Here is a 19,358-nt window from a genome sequence, read left to right on the forward strand (position 1 = left end):
CACAGAAGGGCTTTGCTAAAGGATTCCTTGAGCTGACAGAGCAGGAACCACAAGAGACCAAGTCATAAGCTGTTTCTCACATGAATTACATTTTACTTTTTCTGCCAAGTACTCAGCCATGATACTGCCCAAAGGAGAGCTCATCCATGTTTACCCATGAGCAAGATGCAGAGTTCGCACCCTGCTTTAGGAGATGTGCACCGTTTTCAAGAAGCATGCAAGCTACCAGAAGGACCAAAACCACGAGAAAAAAAAAAAAAAAAAAAAAAAAAAAAAAAAGTCGAAGGGAAAGAAGTCCTTGTCTGGGACAGCTGCGGTGTGGCAGCGGTGCTCTGCATTGCACTGGCACCTCGTGGCCCTGCTGGAAATTGCACCTGCTGCCTGGCGCTGAGTCGAGCACCCGCTCCCTGCCCTCTGCAGAAATGGGAGGTGCGGAGTCACCGGAGGGGCTTTTGCTGAATTTATTTTTTTTTCTTTTCTGCTCGGGGTTAAATATTGATGATGGTTCTGAGGATGCGGTTGGCTGAGGCATCATGGATGTGAATTCAGGCTAATCGACACAGGATGTATTGACCATGAAATGCATCCGCAGGGCTGACTCAGTCCTGTCATCTCTCAAGGTTATGTTGTCCCGTCTGTTAATGAGTATATGGGCCAACTTCAGCAGCCCTGCTGCTGTATGGGACAAGGGGAGGCTGATGCACTGCACTGTATTTCAGGCCCTCTGTATCCCCCACTACTTGTGGCAGAACAAAGGATAAACTCCATATCTCATATTTAGGTATTTCTGGTTTTCTGTCCATTAGGGGACTGGAGCTTGCTCCTGAGTCCCTTGCTCTTCCCTCAAAAGATCTAACACATAATTTCCTGTGGGGAAATGTTGCAAAATCCCATGCTGTGCCGTGACAGTCCTAGGCAATTCTGTGCAAAGCCAGGAGCAACATAGGTAAAGGAGAAGTCAATGTCATAGGGCTGAGATTTGTCACCACATTGACAACAGCACTCCCTGACATAACACCTTTGACCTTGTGATACATGGGTGTACTTGGGTCAAGCAAAAAAAATGGTATAGGTATAGGTACAGGTATAGGTAAAGGTACAGGTACAGGTACAGGTACAGGTACAAAACAGCAACAAAAAGATCAAATGCAAGATATCTGCTCTTATATTTCTTAGCCAATATATTCTCTGCATCTAGAATATAAACCCTAAAAAAAGAATCACGATTTCCTTCCAAAGCTTTGGAGTCCTGGGGAGTGTGTTTGCCCAGTAGGAACCAGTACACAAAGTTGCCCTGCCTGTCTGAGGGCACTCATCCCCTCCTGGGGCAGGCCAACCATCCTGAAACAAGAGTAAGCCTTAACTTTGCTTGCCCAGGGACATCCTAAAAGCAGAGTGGTGGGCTTCAGCTCTAGCCATGAGACCTCTCAGACAGATGAAGAAGGGCTTACGTTTTATAGTTAAATTTTATTAGGTGAGGAAGGGGTCTTTACTAATCAGAGTTTGAAATTACTTTCAGTATTAGCTATGTTTTCTTTATACTGCTCCCATATCCTGGAGTGGATCTTCTTGGGTTTCTGTGGTCTTTGCACAAAATACACAGTATGGAGAAAAAGGATGTGTTTTTGCTGACTCAGGGAAAATGGCAAATGACCAAATGCATCAGTCAGGAACAGTGAGTAATCACTTTAAATGCAAACAACTGTTAGCAGCACATTTTAGCACATTAATAATTCACACTCCACATAAAGTTTAATTTATTTAAAGCGAGAGTTCTGCAGCATAGTTACAAAAGGCACGCATGATCCTGGGAATAAAGGATCCGTAGAGAGGCTGTGACTCCCAGGGAGCCAAGCCCAGGCTGCCAAGCCTCTTGGTTTTATCACAGATCTTGCTGTACAGTTTATGCAATGTCTCTCTCAAGCCTCCAATGGCTGGAACAGGTGTGCAGTGTGAGATAATGTCTTTACCCACGTAAAGACAAAAAGGGATTCTGAGGCCTACCAATACTGAAGAAATACCTTAAACTGCAAATTGTACACAGCAGAACACTCAGGTATGTCCCCAGCAAAGTCTAAAAAATGCAGTTATCTTCCAAATATCATGAACCTGGAAGTCTCATTGTATGTATTATCATAAACAGAGCTGGCTCTGCTTAGGCTTCCCGACACATACATGTATTTGTAGTCTGTGTCAGTCCCCTGAGCCTTCTTACTCCTCCCAGCCTGGGGAGCCTTGGGACCACAGATCTACTTCTCCAGGGGACCAGCAGGTTGTTCTCCACTCTATTTCCACACAGAGAAATACTGGCAGGCAACATGCTGCCTCTTGATATTTATCATGGCTTTTTGTGTATAAAGGACTTCCAGACTGGCAAGTCAGACACCCCATGAGTGAGAAGTGACAGATATTTCCACTGCTCTTGGACAGGAGGGCACAGACCCTTTTGGTGGTCCTGTTCCATGGACTTTCACTTCACTCCAGGTTCAGGATGGACAGCAGCTGAAGGGAAGGTTGAGAAGAAGGTAACCATTCAGTGTATTTGTCTCTGTGTGTGGTTTTGGGATGGGACTGGGGATATAAAAGGGATGGGGTCTCTTGGGCTTGGTGGTGTCCCAACTTCCCATAATGTTTTAGAGCAAGCAAGCAGTTTTTAAAAATACTAGTTGCACACTTGATAATCTTCAGGTGAGTTTTCCCAGTGGAATAGGTGTACCTATATTAAATAAGCTTGCTTTCAAGATTTTTCATTGATTACATGCAGAACAGCTGTCTCTATGCCCCATCATTTTCCAACGCCTGGCAGCCAAGAGCTCAGCAAATGGCTGTAGGTTTTTAATAATTAATTTAATTACCCTGAGTTCAGGAGAAACTAGGAGAAACTAAAAAGAAGGTCTCAGACTTTGGACTAGATGACCTTAGATGTCTTTTCCAACCTGGATGATTCTATGATACTATAAAACAATTGTTTAAAAACAATTAACTCGGACTGCCAGCCAGCACAACACAGCAGCATACATTCACACCACCCCACCTTACCTGGCCTTCCATACTCCTTGCTGGAAAAAATGCTCATGTGAGGAGTAATTCAGATGTGCTCTCCCTTTGCATTAATTGCACAGAGAGAGCTTACTTTTTCCCCAGTCTGTTTTTCTGGACAGTCTGCAGAACTGTGCTGTATGTGGCAGTATTATGCTTCCCACATTCACCTCTTGCACATGCAGTGATTGCACACTCTTCTGTAGAAGCACACCACAACCCACATTGTATTTTGTGTTAGGCTGGGACCATGCCGCCGACAAAACAGACTATCACACACTTTGCAAATGTGCTTTACTGGCATCAAGTTCTTTGGCTTTCATTAGTGCCTGCCACAAGCAAGCGTTTGGCTTTGTCTCTCAGCAAAATGCTGAATGAGGGAGGAAAGCTAGGGTTTGACCTCTGAAGATCACAATGCATAGTTGTGCACCCACAGCATAGGATCAAGACCTGTCTTGCATTGAAATGAACACAGTCAAAGTGCTCCTTATGTTTCATTTCTCCAATTGCTTTCCTAGTTGTTGGCTTGCTGCTCATTCTCCGAGGTGAATACTCCATTGTTTCCCTAATGTATGCTCAGTGCAGCAATCTCATATGATCTGCTCCCACCTGCATTAACACCCCCACCCCACCAAGCCTTGTAAAGGAAATGAAACAAAGCAAGTAGGCTGGCTAGTGTCAGTGCTAATGACATTTTTGAAGGGCAGGAAAAAAAAAAAAAAAAAAAAAAAAGAAAGAAAAAATCTGAGAAAAACTTATTGAGTGGTCAGAGTTCACAGGAGAGAGGAAATTCTGGGTCTGAGGCCTGCTCATGCTTGGGATCACAGTGATGTGGTGTGTGCACCCTGGGGTGCTGCAGGGGTTGGAGGACAGCCGAGGAAGGCAAGGAGAAAGCAAAGCACAACAGGCAAAGGATGGGCCAGATTGCTTGGCACTGCTGTGCGGCAGGGGATGGGGCTGCCAAGGTTTTGCAGGTAGAAGTCAAGGGACTGACCAACACGTGTGTTTCTGCAGGGGCATCTGCTGAGGTCCAGCTCACCAAGGATGTGAAGCAACTCTTAGGAAGTTTAAGGAAGCCTTGTGATGGTAGGACCAGGGGCACTTTTCCCACTCACAGTAGTTGGTGAAAAGGTCCCTGGCTGTTGGAAGTAAATATCCACTGGGAGCAGAGGGCAGCCATACCACACATAGAGCATCTTCCCCATGGAGACAGAGGGGATGCTGCATCATGGCAGGGCATGCAGGCCAGGTGTGGTTATGCTGGGAGGGTTGGCCACAGCACAGTAATTGTCCACTAGCTCCACAAAGACAAGGCAGGTCAAGACTGAGACTGAAAATGAGTGTATGGGTCAGGGTCAGCAAGGTGGCCAGATATGGGCATGGTACAGCACAGCCCAGGCAGGTGCCTTGGCAAGGGCCCCACACCAAAATCAGCTCTTTAGTGGGACAGGTCCCAGCTGAGGTTTCTCCCAGCTCCTTCTCATGCTTATCGTAGCTGCTTCCCTGAAGCCTGACACCATGTTATCACCACACTGGGTCTGACCTGGCCTTAAGCACAGGCAGCCAAACTCTGCAGGGAAAAGGGAGGAGGCTCAGACCTCTGGCACTGTGGAAGAGAAATGATTAAATGTAGTAAAAGTCTGCAGTAAAAGGTAAAAATCCCTGTGTATTCTCTCCCTGCACAACCAGATGTCATGGATGATAGGAGTTAGGAGGATGCAGGTATACCCAGAGGAGCTGGTAAAAGGAGGAAGCTACAAGCAGAGAGGCCACGGGAGAGCAGCAGAAAGGGTGAAAGCAAGCCCTGCTCCCATTCATCTGTGCCCCAATTCTGATTTCCCTTCAGGAGAGGAAGAAGGAAGATCATGTCCAAAGCTGGTATCTAAAGCTGCCTCATTACCCAGGCTCTCCTAACCATGCCAGGACTGCTGTAGACTGCTGTCCCGTCCTGGCTACAATTACAAATCTGCACATGACAGGAAGGCTAGCAAATCAGCTGGAAGAAAAATAAAAGAGAGAGAGAGAGACTGGACAGCTGCTTTTGATTATTCTTTCTCAGGGCAGTAGGGGGAGAAAAGAGATTGACTTAAAATTCATGGAAAGTCTGTCTTACACTTGATTAGCCTGTAGAAATCATTGCCATGATATATTCACATATTCTAGGGTGATCACTAAAACTTCCTTCCACCTACCATAGGAGAAGAGGCTGTACAGGGTGATTAAAACCAAGGGCCAAATTTATGTTGCTCTGAACTAGCCTGTGGAAGCCAAGAGTTTATGCTTACCCTTTAGAAAGGCTGCATCATGAGAGAACCCTGAGAGGATGAGTGGCAATTATACCACAGTGCACCCTGAGCCAATCAGGGGACTTGTCTTTCTTCTGCATATAGTAGTGGATGAAGATGTTACATCTTCTGAAACACCTGCTACTAATCACTTTGAATTTGAGAATTTGAGTTGTAAACCAGTTATTCAGTATTAATTTTCTTCCCACTCCACAAAGGTAAAATCAGGGATAATGTATCTTAGACTCTTTGAGATAAATATGCCTCAATTTTATATCACACCTAGCAGATTGCTCAGGAACCTCAGGGTCTCACATTCCACCAGGGAAATAAAAATAAAATAAAATAAAATAAAATAAAATAAAATAAAATAAAATAAAATAAAATAAAATAAAATAAAATAAAATAAAATAAAATAAAATAAAACAAAATAAAATAAAATAAAATAAAATAAAATAAAATAAAATAAAATAAAATAATAATTAAAAAAAAAAAAAAAAAAAAAAAAACAGATCTTAATTTAATTTGTTTTTAAACAAGTCTGAGGTCTTTAAACAACCTGGCTTGAGATTTTTGGCACAGCAGAACAAGACACAAGAAGATAGTCCCTCATTCTGCAGATGTTCTGTGCCATCTGGGGAGGAGAAGCAGAAATTCTTGGTGGTGGGATGGAATACATCAGTTCCCTTTGAGAACGCCGTAGGCTTTATATTCAATTCTAGGTCCTGACTGAAGAAAGCCTCTATGTCTATTGTTAACACCACATTCTTGATGGCCTGCTTTATTTCTAGGGATTATTATCACTTGTATTGTAGACCAATGGGGAAAGAGTTTAAGACATGTCTGCGTCTTAAGGTTCTGTGTGCCGCACTGGCAAAACAATAGAAGAGATTTCAGTGAGACTGTTTTGCTATTCAAAAATAACTATGTGCTCATATAAACAAAGTCCAGTGCTGTATGCTTTGTAGCCACAAAAATGCTTCCTTCTGCTAGATTGAAAAGTAACTAAGAATTCAGCAGTTATTTGGTGAGGAAATTTCAGGCAAGAAAATTTTCCCAAGGTAAGTGAATTTTGCACCTGAATTTCATGGTGTAAATACTATTCACTTCCTCTCTCATTGCTACCCATTCACAAAGCGGCTTGGCAGCAGTCTTAACATAGCCTGCTACACAGAACAATTGCATGGAAATGATCAGAGATGTGAAAATCTGCCTTTCCAGTGATGTGAAGAACTTCATTAGTAGTTTTATTTTCCACATCATCATATGAATGTTTCTCCCTCATCTGAATGGCTCCACACAAATAATGCCATTGTGCAACTCCTGTGGAATTGGACTCCTCCACTCCTCCACAGACTGAAGTTGGAAGAACTTGGGATGAAAAATGTAATAGTTTGTACATCATGTAAAGGTATGTCCTTTGGCAAGTGATGACCAATATCACCAATTATTTATTATTTTTTGTCAGGTAAAGTAATTTGGGGTTCTCCATGTTAAAACATGTAGGTTGTTTGCCTACTTTTCCTTGTGCTTTTTAAATACTTTTCAGCACCAGTTTTCAGTTTTATCCCTGACTTTTAAAAGCCATAATTCCATGTTTATATATGATAAAAAATTAGTCTATCATCAGAAAGGCAAGAAGGTAAGTGATATTGAGGCCAGCCCTATTTCTGTGGAGTGGAGATATTCATGTGTTCTGCTTATTTTTAGCAGAAGATGGTGGATAAATCTGAGCCAGCACGTTTTTCATTCAATCTGTCCCTGGACACTAACAGATGGTGCTTTCCTATGCCAAGTACTAATGCACTTTACATTGGCATTCAGTGTCAGGACACAAAGCTCGCCAAGTCCCTGCTAAATCTGCTGATGCCAGGGAAATTGATAACAAACAACTAGCCAGGGACACCGTCCCAATCTTTTCTCTACATCCAAAGCAGCACAGAAGCTGTAGCAGTGTAATGGCATCATCTGCTCTCCAACTCATGGATACCAATGCAGCAAAAGAGGATCCTGGACTGGGGAAGAAAGGGGTCCTGAGGCTATGAACTCAGGCACATACCTAAAGATGGAGGGAGATCCACTCACCTCACAATGACTAGATCTGTGCTTGACGCTGGGCCCGGAGAACCTTGATAAACTTGTGCTGCAATGCTAAAACACATGAATTAATGACAATTAGCGTACACACGCATATTCCTATCAACCAGTAGGGTGATTCTTCTTCTTAGCATTCCTTATACTCCTTGTGCACTAAGCATACTAAATTCAGTCTTATAGGTCTACTTCCTGTGGTCTACAATCCTACATACAATAAGGCCACCTGCAAAAAGAAAATTCTGTAGATTCCTCTAAGAAGGTCACTTTGTTTTACAGGCTGGTGTATTTATTCTTTGAATACAAGCATCCAAAATTCTTGAGATGTAAAATTCCTGTTCCTTTCCACCAGCTGTCTCAGTGCCCAGGCTTCCTTCTTGGATTGCTCAAAACTTGCTATCCACATCTCCTGCAGGGAATTCCGGCCAGGGTTGGAAGATAAGAATGAGAAAGCCTCGGGTTTGGGGCAGCTCAGATGGTTAACCTGAGCACTCCACCTCTGAGGTAGCCATCCCTGGCAATGGAGAGAAATAGAAGGAAAGGATTATTTAGGGACCGATGCAGATATATTAAAAAAAAAAAAAAAAAAAAAAAAAACTATTAAAGCATGTCAGTGAATTTGCCCTCCCACCATAGGCTCTAGCCATGTCCCTGTGGATGTCCGAGGGGAAGCTCTCCATGAGTTGCTTGGAGGAAGGGCAATAATGCTGACAAGAGCCAGAATCTCATATCAGATCTGGCTGCAAACAGGCAGCATCAGCTAAGCCAATCTGAAATTCTAAGGAAACAAGTTCTACTTTCATCATTATATGTTAATATAATTCATGTTAAATATGCACACATTTCATGAGATAATTTTAATGAGAAAAAGACAAGCTATGAATCTGACAAGGAAAGCAGACTGGTCTTCATAGTCTGCTTGACTGGAGAGTCACAAAAGCATGCGAAAGGAATCTCTGTATCTCATCCCTTTTATACCTTTCCATGGTTTTATTCCAAATTTAAGGAGAGGACGACTGTCTAGATTTGCACTGGATTCATCTAGGACAGCTTGGCTAAATGTAATGTAAATGCCTAATGGTTTGCACTCCCCATCACTTCAGTTCACCCCAACAGATTCTAATGCTTTCTTTGTATCCTTTCTACTAGCTGACTACTTAATGTACTGCTCATATTGTCACCTGTAAAAATAGGGCCTAATAGGTATAGGACAACTCTAGGGTATTATAGCCATTAGTCAGTTCCATTACTGGGCACAAAAAGGTTGTTTGTTTGTTTGTTTGTTTGTTCATTTGTTTGTTTGTTTGTTTTTCCATCTATGCTGATAATGGAGCCCATGAAGAGAAAAAAAAATGGTTCTTGGTACCTAAACCTAGAAACCTTAAAGAAACATGATAATTAAAATGAGTATTCACTAACTCAGAGGTGCATGTGGTGTGAGTTTCTAACTTCATTTTGTAACAACTGTTACAAGTAATGCTGTGTTTCTACCAGCCCAATCCACAACTATCAGCCTCAGGAGACTGAACAGATCATGGTGGCTCTGAAATGGGCTCCTGGTACCACAGCTGACAACCTTACAAGTCTGGTGGGCCCTCATTGCTGGGCTTCCAGATAGCACAGCCATTTCCAGCTGGTCTCTATCAGTGTAACTTCCAACAGATTTAGACCTGGAGAAACAGGTCCAGTTCCTCTCGCTAATGCACAACCTGTCTTAAACATCAATATTTCAATGTTTAGTCACTAAATATGGCCAAAGAAAATGACACTTTTTTGCTAAAGGCTTGCATGCATCCACATATACACAGACCCAGAAAATCACAGAGTATTTAAATCAGGAGGGACCTTCAGGAATCATCTAGTCCAGTCCCCTGCTCCAAGCAGGTCTGATCAGATCTAATCAAGTGAATCTTAAAAGCCTCTAAGGGCAGAGATCCCACAGCCTCTCTGGGCAATATGTTCCAGTGTTTGGTAGCCTTCAGGGTGGTCTTCTAAAGCAAGTCAGGAAGTCAGGCTCCTCACTGTAGCCGAATAAAAACCTCCGCCCTGAACAATTCAAGCTTTTTGTTGAGATGACCACCAGCTCACCAGTCACTGTGCATGAGTGCCAGTACTGTAGCAGTACAAAGAACACATGCCCTGGCCATGTACTCACACCTTCTGCCAACACCTTTTGGCATGAGGTTGCACAACCCAATTACACTGTGATACCAGTGATTGTAGGCTGGCCAGAAATCTGATAATCAAAATTCCTCTGGCAAATCTGAACCTATGGCCATTTTAAAGCCCCCACGAGACAGAAAGTCACAAGTACCTTTTCTTCCCTCCTGATGTTTTCCCACACTCTGTTACACACCATGCACTCAAATGTGTCAATGTAATTGTCCTGGGTGATATCTTGCACTCCCCATTTGCGCTCCTTCATCGCTGTAAGCAGCCTTGGATTGGAAATGTCACCTTTCAGTTTCCATTCCAGGAAGGCCTCATATTCTTGATCATTTTTGTCTAGTGTTTTGATATAGTGGGCCAGCTCCCTAGGGTGTGAAAAACTAGATACCAAGATTGCGCTCTTGTTGCTGGGAAGCCAGTCTACAATGCTGGGAGACCCAAAGTACACTGGTACCACTCCCAGCTTCAGTGGCCGCCAGAGCTTTTCAGTGATGTAATCTTCACAGATAGCATTTTCAAACGCAAGAATGAACTTGTATTGTGCCAGTATTTTAAAGAAGTTCCTGTCATCCATGGCAGCTGGATTTCTGAGATGCTGGGGAAGGTCTCTGTTGTGCAGACATTCCCCATAAGAGTCGACTTCGATGTGGCACATCAGCTCACGCACGTAGCTGTCCCGGTCAGAAGGAGGGTTGCAGTCAGACTGCACGTACACGAGTGGTGCAAGCTGCTTCCTCAGGCTGTTCTTCATTTGCAGTGGGATCATGTGCCTCAAGGACTTGAGGACCTCCACACCCTCAAGGTACTGAGTGGTCAGCGGTAGGTGAGAATGACGGCTGAAGGTCGCGGTGTGGTTGAATAAGGTGATAGTTGGTTCGTGGAAGAGTTTGTAGTTGTTTTTTGGTGACTCTTCATGGAAAAGGGCCCAGTCATGGTGGTCTTTTCGAGGGAGTGGTAGGCTGTCTATACTGAAGTCAGTGCCTAGACAAAAGCAAATAGTGTTTAGTCTGGCCTTCCCCTGTCATGTCACCCAAGTGCAATATACAGAAATTCGATTTTAATTTAATATCAGCCCTCCAGCACTGCATTTATGACATTACAAGGCTGCGCAACAAAGAGAGTAATTCATGCAAAGACAAAGGAATGTGATGACAGATAGAAGCAAATTTGGCAGCAGAAGAATCTAGAGACGGGGGATCAGTAGTTAACGTTAAAAATGTTTTACATTCAGGTCATGTTAGTTTAAAGGCCTCTCATTTCAAAGCCTCCCTATTTTGTATTTTACTGCACTGAAGGGAGACTAATAAGATGCTTAATAATCCCCTGGCTATGTAAATAAGGGAACAGATGGCATTTCCTCTGTCTATAATGAGAGGGAAATGGTCACTGCAGGGATGAATTTGATTCTAGTACCAAAACAACAAAAAAAGCTGCTAAAATATTGGATCAGTTAAGGAGAAAAATTGTAAGAATGACTTGAAGTCTTGGAAAGACATTTTATTATAGAAACTTTGGAAGCCAATCTATTTAGTTTATCAAAGTGAAAATTTAGAGATGATGTATCACAGCTGCCTACCAGATACATAAAGGAAACAGCCTTTGACAAAAGATGGCTCCTCAATCTAGTGGCAAAAGTAGAGAAAGAACTATGCCTAAATGCTGAAAGCAGACCACTGCAGCTGCTTGCACTTTTCTGGAAGGAGAGTGAGCCCCCCACACAATTTAGGAAAACCGTGGAGAAACCTAGAAACCTTTTAGCAAAGGCTGGTCTGTGCAAACCTGAATTCAAAATACCAAGTCATGAATCAGAACCTTTTTTCCCCTTCAGTAGTGCTGTACTACACTCAGATGTCTAGCCTTTTTTCAGATTAAATGCAAAGCTGACGAATCTGTGCCAAGACACTTCCTCATTCTCTTAGAACTATATTTGGTTTTGACTTGAGTACCAGCACTGAACATATGAAACTTTTAACCTGTTCTGTCAAGCATGTGAGGTTCATAAACAAACAAAAATAAATAAATAAAAGGAACAACTGGTTTTGAAAACAACACAAACCCCTTTTCTTTGAAGAAGTTATTCTACCATCTCCACCTTACTCATGATCTTTCATTCTATGTTCTACCCTTGATCTCAAACCACAGAGGGGAGGGAGGGGGGAAGGGGAATAGAGAAAGTTAGTAAAAGTAACAAAGAGCTTTCACCTAAAAACTAATATATAAAATTAAAAAAAAAAAAAAAAAAAGAAATGCCCAATGATCTCTGTAGCTACATAAGCCTGCCAAGATGACTCCAAGGGTGACCTTGTAAAACCAATAGAAGATTTCACTACAGCAGTGAAGATGGATGATATCTGCCAGTTGTATAAAAACCTCTTATAAAGAATGATCCTTCAAAGAGCATCAGGTGTATTGTTTGTTTGTTTGCTTGTTAGTTTTTTAAGACCACTAAGAATTTGACATTCTGTTTTCCTCTGAAGTGTGGTCCCAAGCCCCAAACACTAAGAGGATGAGGTGCTGTGCCGCTCACTGAAAACAAACAAACAAACAAACAAAAGCTGTTTGCTTTCTTTGTTTTTGTTGTGTGGTAGCGATGAAATTAGGTGAAGAAGAATGAGAATGAATCAAATTCTTACGCAGTCTATCTGGTTTTGAAAACACCTTGTTTTAAGAGATGTCCAGAAGAGAAGCTGCAGTGTACATAGACAATAATGAAAGGCTGTGGATTGAAACCATAGCTGTTCAGCTTTGCCTCTTGCAAGAGTTACCTCAAAGAGGTAGCACAGCAGGGGAGAGAGAAGGTAAACGCAGAAAAGAATGACACAAGAAAAGGGGTGAGAGAGGGATTGAAGCATAATGTGTAAAACTTATTAAACAAAGAAAGAATTAGGCACAGAGAAAATTAAAGAAAACAGCACAATAGATAAAAGCACACCAAATTGGCTGATTCTAATATAACACTTAATCAATCTCCATCCAGAAAGCAGACAAAAAGATTTTGAGCATTGAAGAGAAGATACCACCAGCATGTTGCCCACCCTGTGAGCTGAAGGAAATTAATGAGCTTATGAAGGGATAAGGAAAGCACAGCAAGACTGTAATTACAAGCAATTTCAACTTGCAAACTACTAATTAGAAAATCTCAGATGTGTGGCAAAGTGCAGGAACAAATGACAGATGCTCTCGGGAGAAGTTCTGTATCTTAGGAGACATCTTTCATTTGGGATTCATACTCCAAGGACTCAACTCTCTGGTGCAGAAAAGCAGAGCATCTCCCTCTACATCAGATCCAGCTCTTGCTGATGCAGTTTTCCTCAGAAGCAACAGCATCGGCAGCTCATGCTACAAGCAAAACTCTGTGGAGTATGTGATGTTGAAAAGGTAGATTTTGGAGACTAATTTGGAGACTACTCCAAAGGTAGAGACAAAATCGAGCAAGTGGGTGCCATGGCTCACTTCCAGAGGAGAGATGACCTATGTCAACCCCTACCTATGTCCTTTGTCTCTGCAGACTCTAGCATTGTGAGATCATTTATCATGGTTTAAAAACAAGTAACATTTTTGCATATGTTGACATTTGCCTTTATATGCAGTGCAAAGACAGCATCACTAGAAAAAGAAAAACTACAGGGAAGGTCTTTTGCCCAGTATAAATAACCCTTTGAAAATAAGTAATCATGTCCACAAACCTGTCAAAAATGAACAGTAGTAGTTCTTTTAATGCTGAAGCAGGCAAAGAGAATTGTTGCCAGAGACCAAAAGCACCAGACTTCACAACTTTCACATGGTGCAAACCTAGCTTTCCTTGTGTTTAATTAGGTCAAGTTCTCATTCCCTCACTGTTATTCCTTTGCCTTCATGCTTGACCACTATATTAGCAACAGACAATGCTGACCTACTTGGCACTCTGAAAAGATTACTGATGAGAAGTTTTTAGTTTACTGTTAACAACCACATTAAAAGCCCTTATTTCCAGTTCACCTGTGTCTTGAACAAGTGAATGAAAATTCAGGACTCTGTTTTGTTTTGTTTTGTTTTCAGACAAAGGGGCTGAACCTACCAATCACAGAAATTTATTGTCTTTATTTTTCCAACTGAAGTTCTCTTTTCATCTTCAAAGCTATGGTGTGGGGGGAAGAAATTAACAAAATAAAGATGACTCTTTTGTGTTTTGTTTTTACAGCACTAGTAGTGAGAAGTTTCTTAGGCAGCAGAGCCAGAGCAGCTCAGCATGTTGCACTAGCTGCTGTTCCTTGAGCAGAATCAATGCACTTCTTTCAGTGCTTTCCATTTACAGGCTGCTAGCAATCTCTTGGCACATGCAGCAGGGCAGTTGCACAGTTACCAGTGAGGGCATTATCTTAAGACAAAAGTCTTGCACAAGTGTGACAAAGGCCTTGCAGGACCTCTGCTGGGGGTGATAAGCCAAAAGACTGGGGAAAAAAAAATGTCCTGATCTCAGACTGTCTTTTCATGACTTGGCAGCTACAGGAAATTATCTTTTCTCCCATAAACAGGGAGCACATGTGACAGGAAAGCAGCATGAGGCAAGACAACAGTCATCCCACAGATGTGCATGGTCACTCCTCAGAGTCCTTTTGCAGAGGTCTCTGGGCCTGTGATGATAGATTCAGCATCAGGCAAAGTTTAACAAAGTGAGCTGTGTAAGCTTCCTGCTCCTGATTTCCACCTAGAATATTTAATCTCTAAAGGAAAAGAGCTGGACAGGAGGGAAAGTTTCTCCTTTAGAAAGAAACAGCTCCTTACCATAGAACAGAAAAGCTCTTGTCATCTGATTGTGCTGGTAGGTCTTGTTGATAGTAAAGAAGCAAACATCCTCTCCACATTGACCCAGTCTCCCTGTATCTCCAGTCAGGGGAGACCACCAGAGCAGGATGGGGTAATGGTTTGCATCAGACTCTGTCCTGAAGTTGCTGTCAAGTTCGTTCTTAAACTGGAGATCACGTCTCTCCTCAGGCTTCAGTGGACCACTGTGTAAACTGGAGACTACTGCCGCCTTATTCTCTGAATCGCTCAGTTCAGTGACAACCTTCAGGGGAAAAAGCATACATATCACAGCACATCACTGCCATTAGCCGGGACTTTTGCATGGTAATTTAGAGTTCAGACATCAAGGACTATGTAAGCCTCCATGAAGTTTCTGTCAATCAAGGAAGTGGATACACTTCACTGATTGCAGCCATTGTCCAGGTGATTTATGTCAGAATAGGGAGTACTTCAATATGAATAGGTAAGGTGGAGGCAAAAACTAAATTTCTGTACTGAGATATGGCCATGTCAGACAAAATTTAAGATGACAAATTCTGCTTTCTCTCTGGAAAAAGCATAAAAGAGAAGACAGCCCTCCAGTAGCAAGGTTTATTCTGGAAATGTGCTGTTAAAAAAAAAAAAAAAAAAAAAAAAAGCCATAAGGTCTTCATGTCTCTGTGTGGTCATCTGTGCCCACCCTGATTGATTTTTAAACCAATGACTGGATATATCAGTCAGACAGGTCTTAAAGAAAACCTAAATACAACTTGTTGGCCAAGCACAAGAGAAAAATCCCACCTGTATGCAGAGATGTAAAAGACCTGACTGTGCAAACCATCGTGTACAGATCAGAAACCCTGAGAGGAACCTTACAAGATTTCCAACCATAGGAGAACCTCTAACAGGGCCTGCCATCAGTCATGAGACAGAAATCCTCAGAAAGTCAGGCTTCACTAGTTCAGGTGCCCGTGAAACCACCACCCTTTTCTACAGGTTGTACCTTTCATAAAAGTGTCCTGGGGCAGAGAAGTCTGCTGAGGGAGAGTTGGTGAAGAGACAGAAATGGTGCTGGTAGGTGGTGCTGTGGGATACACAGAAACCACCCTTAGCTTCTGTGGGGCGAAGACCTTCCTGCCGCCACGCAAACGGCTTTTTCTGTGTGCATCTGCACAGGCAGAGCCTAGTGCCACCCTAAGAACAGCTGCAAGAGTGATGGGGGAACTCATACCCACCAGACAGCTTTGGCTCACAGCATTTCCACTTTTTGGATGGCTCTGAAGGAGGATATTGGAAAGCAGGAGAGCGTTGTTTACATTAAGTTGGTTGAAAACATTTATCTTCCCTGATAGCATTACCGCACACATTCATTTCACTGTTTGCTATGTCATTCACTCTTACTGTCTAGTAAAATACACTGATTGTAAGTAAACTAAATAGGCTCTGTGCAACACAGGACACTGGGACAGCACACACAGGAGGCTGTGCAAAGTGCAGCTGCACAGAAAAATACAGAAAACACTCCCACATTGGCAAGTGGACAAGATACTAGCTGGGGACAAGCATTATTTGTCTAGCAGTGTGGTGAGATGCAAATGCAGCAATATAACTCTGATAAGTCTATAGCTACTTCATGTCCAGGTTTCTCCAGGAACATACTCTTTTTCTGCTTCCAAAATTGGCCCTAGCAGAATTCAAGGAATCTGTGTACTTGTTCAGAATTTCTAGCAGCTTTCTCTGAACTCCTGGGAATTGATACATCCCATCTATACCCACAGCTCACATGCTGCAGCAGTCCCAGCAGCCGGGCACCGAGTGTCACTGTGCAGTGAACTTGTCAGATGAAAATCTCAAATCTGAACCTGCTTAGCTGTGGAGGTGCAGTGCAGTCACAAAACCTGCCAGTAAAGCTCCTAAAGATTTGCTAGCATTGCTCCCACACTAGGGCAGCCATATCAAACTTTGGATGCCCAGCTTAGGGGCACAGAACCAAAAGTGACAACAGCTGCCCCCACAAAGTCATTCCCATTCAGAGCAAGCAGCTGGCCTGGGAGAGCTTCAGAAATCCATATGCTGGATCCACTGGCTGTTACCTGAGGTACCAGTCTGAACAAGAGCCTCAGTTAAGAGCACAACTGGTATGGAGACATCCCTGGGGCAGATCATGCACTTCTCATGTCTGAAGTTTCTGTAAGTCCCACAGCTGCCAGCCACAGCTGATTCAATCTATGTAAAAGTTGTTTTCTTCTGATGAAAAGCTAGGCTGGACTGCACCTACTGTAAATTAATAGGCCTCCATGCTGATTTTCCTATCATTCCTTTTTTTTTATTATTGACCAGCTACTGGACTTCCTAATGCTAAGCACAGCCTTTGAGTCAGGACTGCCCAGGTTTTCCAGGTAAGGCTGCCACATTTGCCTGGAATGGGTCCAGCCTTGCCTCCCAGCCTCATCAGGTCAAACTCATGGCCTTGAGGGGACTGGGAAACCAGCACAGGATAGAGGCAATGCAACATGGGATGGTCTGGTACACGACCTGTGAGGAGCTCCTCCAGCAGCTGAGGAGCTGTGCACGAAAGCCATCCTCTGTGTAATGTCACTTACGGAGCTGCTACCACTACCCTAACAGAGTTGACAGACCTTCTTCAAATATTCCTCTCACAGCAATCTTGTACCAAACACATCTTTTGCCTTTTATGATCTCTCTCTCAATTTGCCAAATTTTGTGTCACATGCTGAGTACAACAACACGCATATCCCCTGCCCTTTTTCCCCAGTACCTGGAATGTCACCACGAGGAAAAAGGCGGCTGCAAAGCAGAAACAAGATGCCCACAGTTTCTTCCTCCTCGTCCTGATCATGCTGCACTGTTAGGCCCGCAGGGCACCCACGGACAGATAGAGCTAGGCATCAGGCAGGCCAGCTTGTTGAAAGTCTTCAGCCCTTGCCACAGTGCTGTCCCACTCCGTCCTTACTCCTCTTCATGGTGACTGCTGCCAAAAAAAAAGGGTAAAACATCAACAAAGAGCGATCCTTGACCTTGGTGATTAACTTGATGTCTACCTGTAGCTTTCTGCAGGTGCCAGAACAATGTTTTGAGACAGGCTAACCCTTAGCTAGACCAGAAAGCGGTCTGCACAAAATAGCACTCACACACACACTGCCCAGCCTGGACTTGGGCTCCTTTCAAAGCAGGGCCACACATCAACTCTCCACATATCTCTCTCCAGGGCTAGAACAGTTTAGGTTTAACAAATTCCCCTTCTCTGGCAATCTATATCCATGCTGGTCTGCCTCTCAAACAACCTTGAATGACTCTTCCCCTTCCCTGACACACTTTTTTTTATTTTTCCCAGACCATTTTGCTGTATGATGGATGTTACTGAGTGAAAATCCCAGCACCTGACAACCAGAATAGGCACAAATTCCAGCTTCAGATTCAAAAAAAAAAAAAAAAAGAGGAAAAATAAGATAAATAAGATGAGAGAAAACCAGAACTTTAGTCTAGTTTTCTACAAAAAGGCATATGTGATTGCTTTCCCTCCATGTGTGTGTTCCTATCAGCTACCTCCCGCATCCCAGTCATGGAGCTCCAAAAATCTTTCAGAGGGATGGGTCCCACAGTTACTGCCTGTCCCCTCCCTCTGTGGAGGTAGCAGATAGAGTCCAAAGGCTGGTCCTGCTTCCACTGCAACATGAGTAAATCCCTTTGCATCAACCACCTGAGGAGCCTCTTCACCAAAGCCTCACATGAAACAGCACTGCTGAGTTCTGCTCTGCGTGGGACAGCTGCTTCTGAAGGCTTTGTCTGGGTACTACAGCCTGATGCTGACAGCTCAGTGCCTTTGAAACCAAGTTTCAAAGTCTTCTATCCACTGTACCTTCCTGCATTACAGCCAAAGTAGGGCATCAGGAGTGGAAGGGGCTGAACTCTGATTGCAAGCGTATTATTGAAAGTGTACTCAGCCACTCGGGGGGGAAGAACAGTGTATTTAACAGCATACATCTTACCCTATGCATGGAAAAGGAAGGCTCTGATAGCACACTGAATGCCCCCCTCACTCCCTGCCTGGGTAAAAATGCAGCAATCCTCCTGGGTTTCGGTATTCTTCCAGAGGGGGAACTGCACAGCACGGGTGTGCCCAGGGTCAGGCAGGGGGGTCACAGCTTCTCTCTTTCACCTGCAGTGCCCAAACCCGGTGCTCACACCCAGCGGGGGGCTGGTGGTGGCCCACGCCAGGCTCTGTCCTGCCCCAGCCTGGCCAGCAGAGCAGACCTCGCAGAGCCTTCCCACCTCGCTCCTGCCGAGCAGATGGGCATAAGTAAGGACCTGGGGAGAGAGCAGGACAGCTCACCACATCCTGGTGTGCCGTGCAGCGGAGCAGTCCCCCGCACACCCTCCCAAACTTCCCACCGGGTGCCCCCGCCACCTCTGCTCCCAGCCCTGCCTCGCTGCCTTCCCCCCGCACCCAGCCGCTTTCCCTGTGCACCCCGCTTTCCCTGCCCGGCTCTCAGCCCGTCCTGTACCCCTCCCAGGGGGCTGCAGCCCCGTGTCTTCCCCCCCAGCTCCCTCGGGCTCCAGCATCCTCCGGCCCGGCGGGCTGCTTCCCTACTTACCCGCAAAAATCCATCCCGCCCGATGTGCCACCGGCCCCGTGCTCTTGGGTCTGTTTTGTTGTTGTTGTTTGATGATTATTTTGTGTGTGTTTGGGTTTTTTTGTTTGTTTGTTTGTTTGTTTTGCTATTTTTCACTTTCAGTTCGAGCATCCACTTGGGGAGGGGAGCGGGAGGCGGGCGCTGCTCGGGGCCCCGCGGAGGGGCGGCGCGGATCCGCGCCTTCCCCCTTCCTCCTTCCTTCCTCCTCCTCCTCCAAAGCTCCCCCAGCTCCCTGCGGCCACCCGGGGGGCTCGGGGAGGGCCTGGGGGGATCGGCTCCCCCCGGGGTCCCGAGGGCTCTGCAGAGGAAACGCGGCGGGCCGATGGCACCGGGCGCGCTGCCGCTCCCGGCT

General features: G+C 44.3%; 1 protein-coding gene across 1 annotated transcript; it reads right to left on the reverse strand.

Moving 5' to 3' along the window:
• Nucleotides 1–6,737: 6,737 nt before the first annotated feature.
• Nucleotides 6,738–19,135, reverse strand: FUT10 (fucosyltransferase 10). Its single transcript, XM_082784409.1, has 5 exons — nt 18,968–19,135; nt 17,131–17,343; nt 14,352–14,634; nt 9,733–10,568; nt 6,738–7,932 (listed from the first exon to the last, which is right to left on the reverse strand). The coding sequence occupies exons 2-5, from the start codon at nt 17,209–17,211 to the stop codon at nt 7,708–7,710; spliced, it is 1,425 nt and encodes a 474-aa protein (XP_082640535.1). The 5' UTR covers nt 17,212–17,343; nt 18,968–19,135; the 3' UTR covers nt 6,738–7,707.
• Nucleotides 19,136–19,358: the final 223 nt, after the last annotated feature.

Source organism: Aythya marila, assembly GCF_965140915.1.
Source record: "Aythya marila genome assembly, chromosome: Z".
NCBI lineage: Eukaryota > Metazoa > Chordata > Aves > Anseriformes > Anatidae > Aythya > Aythya marila.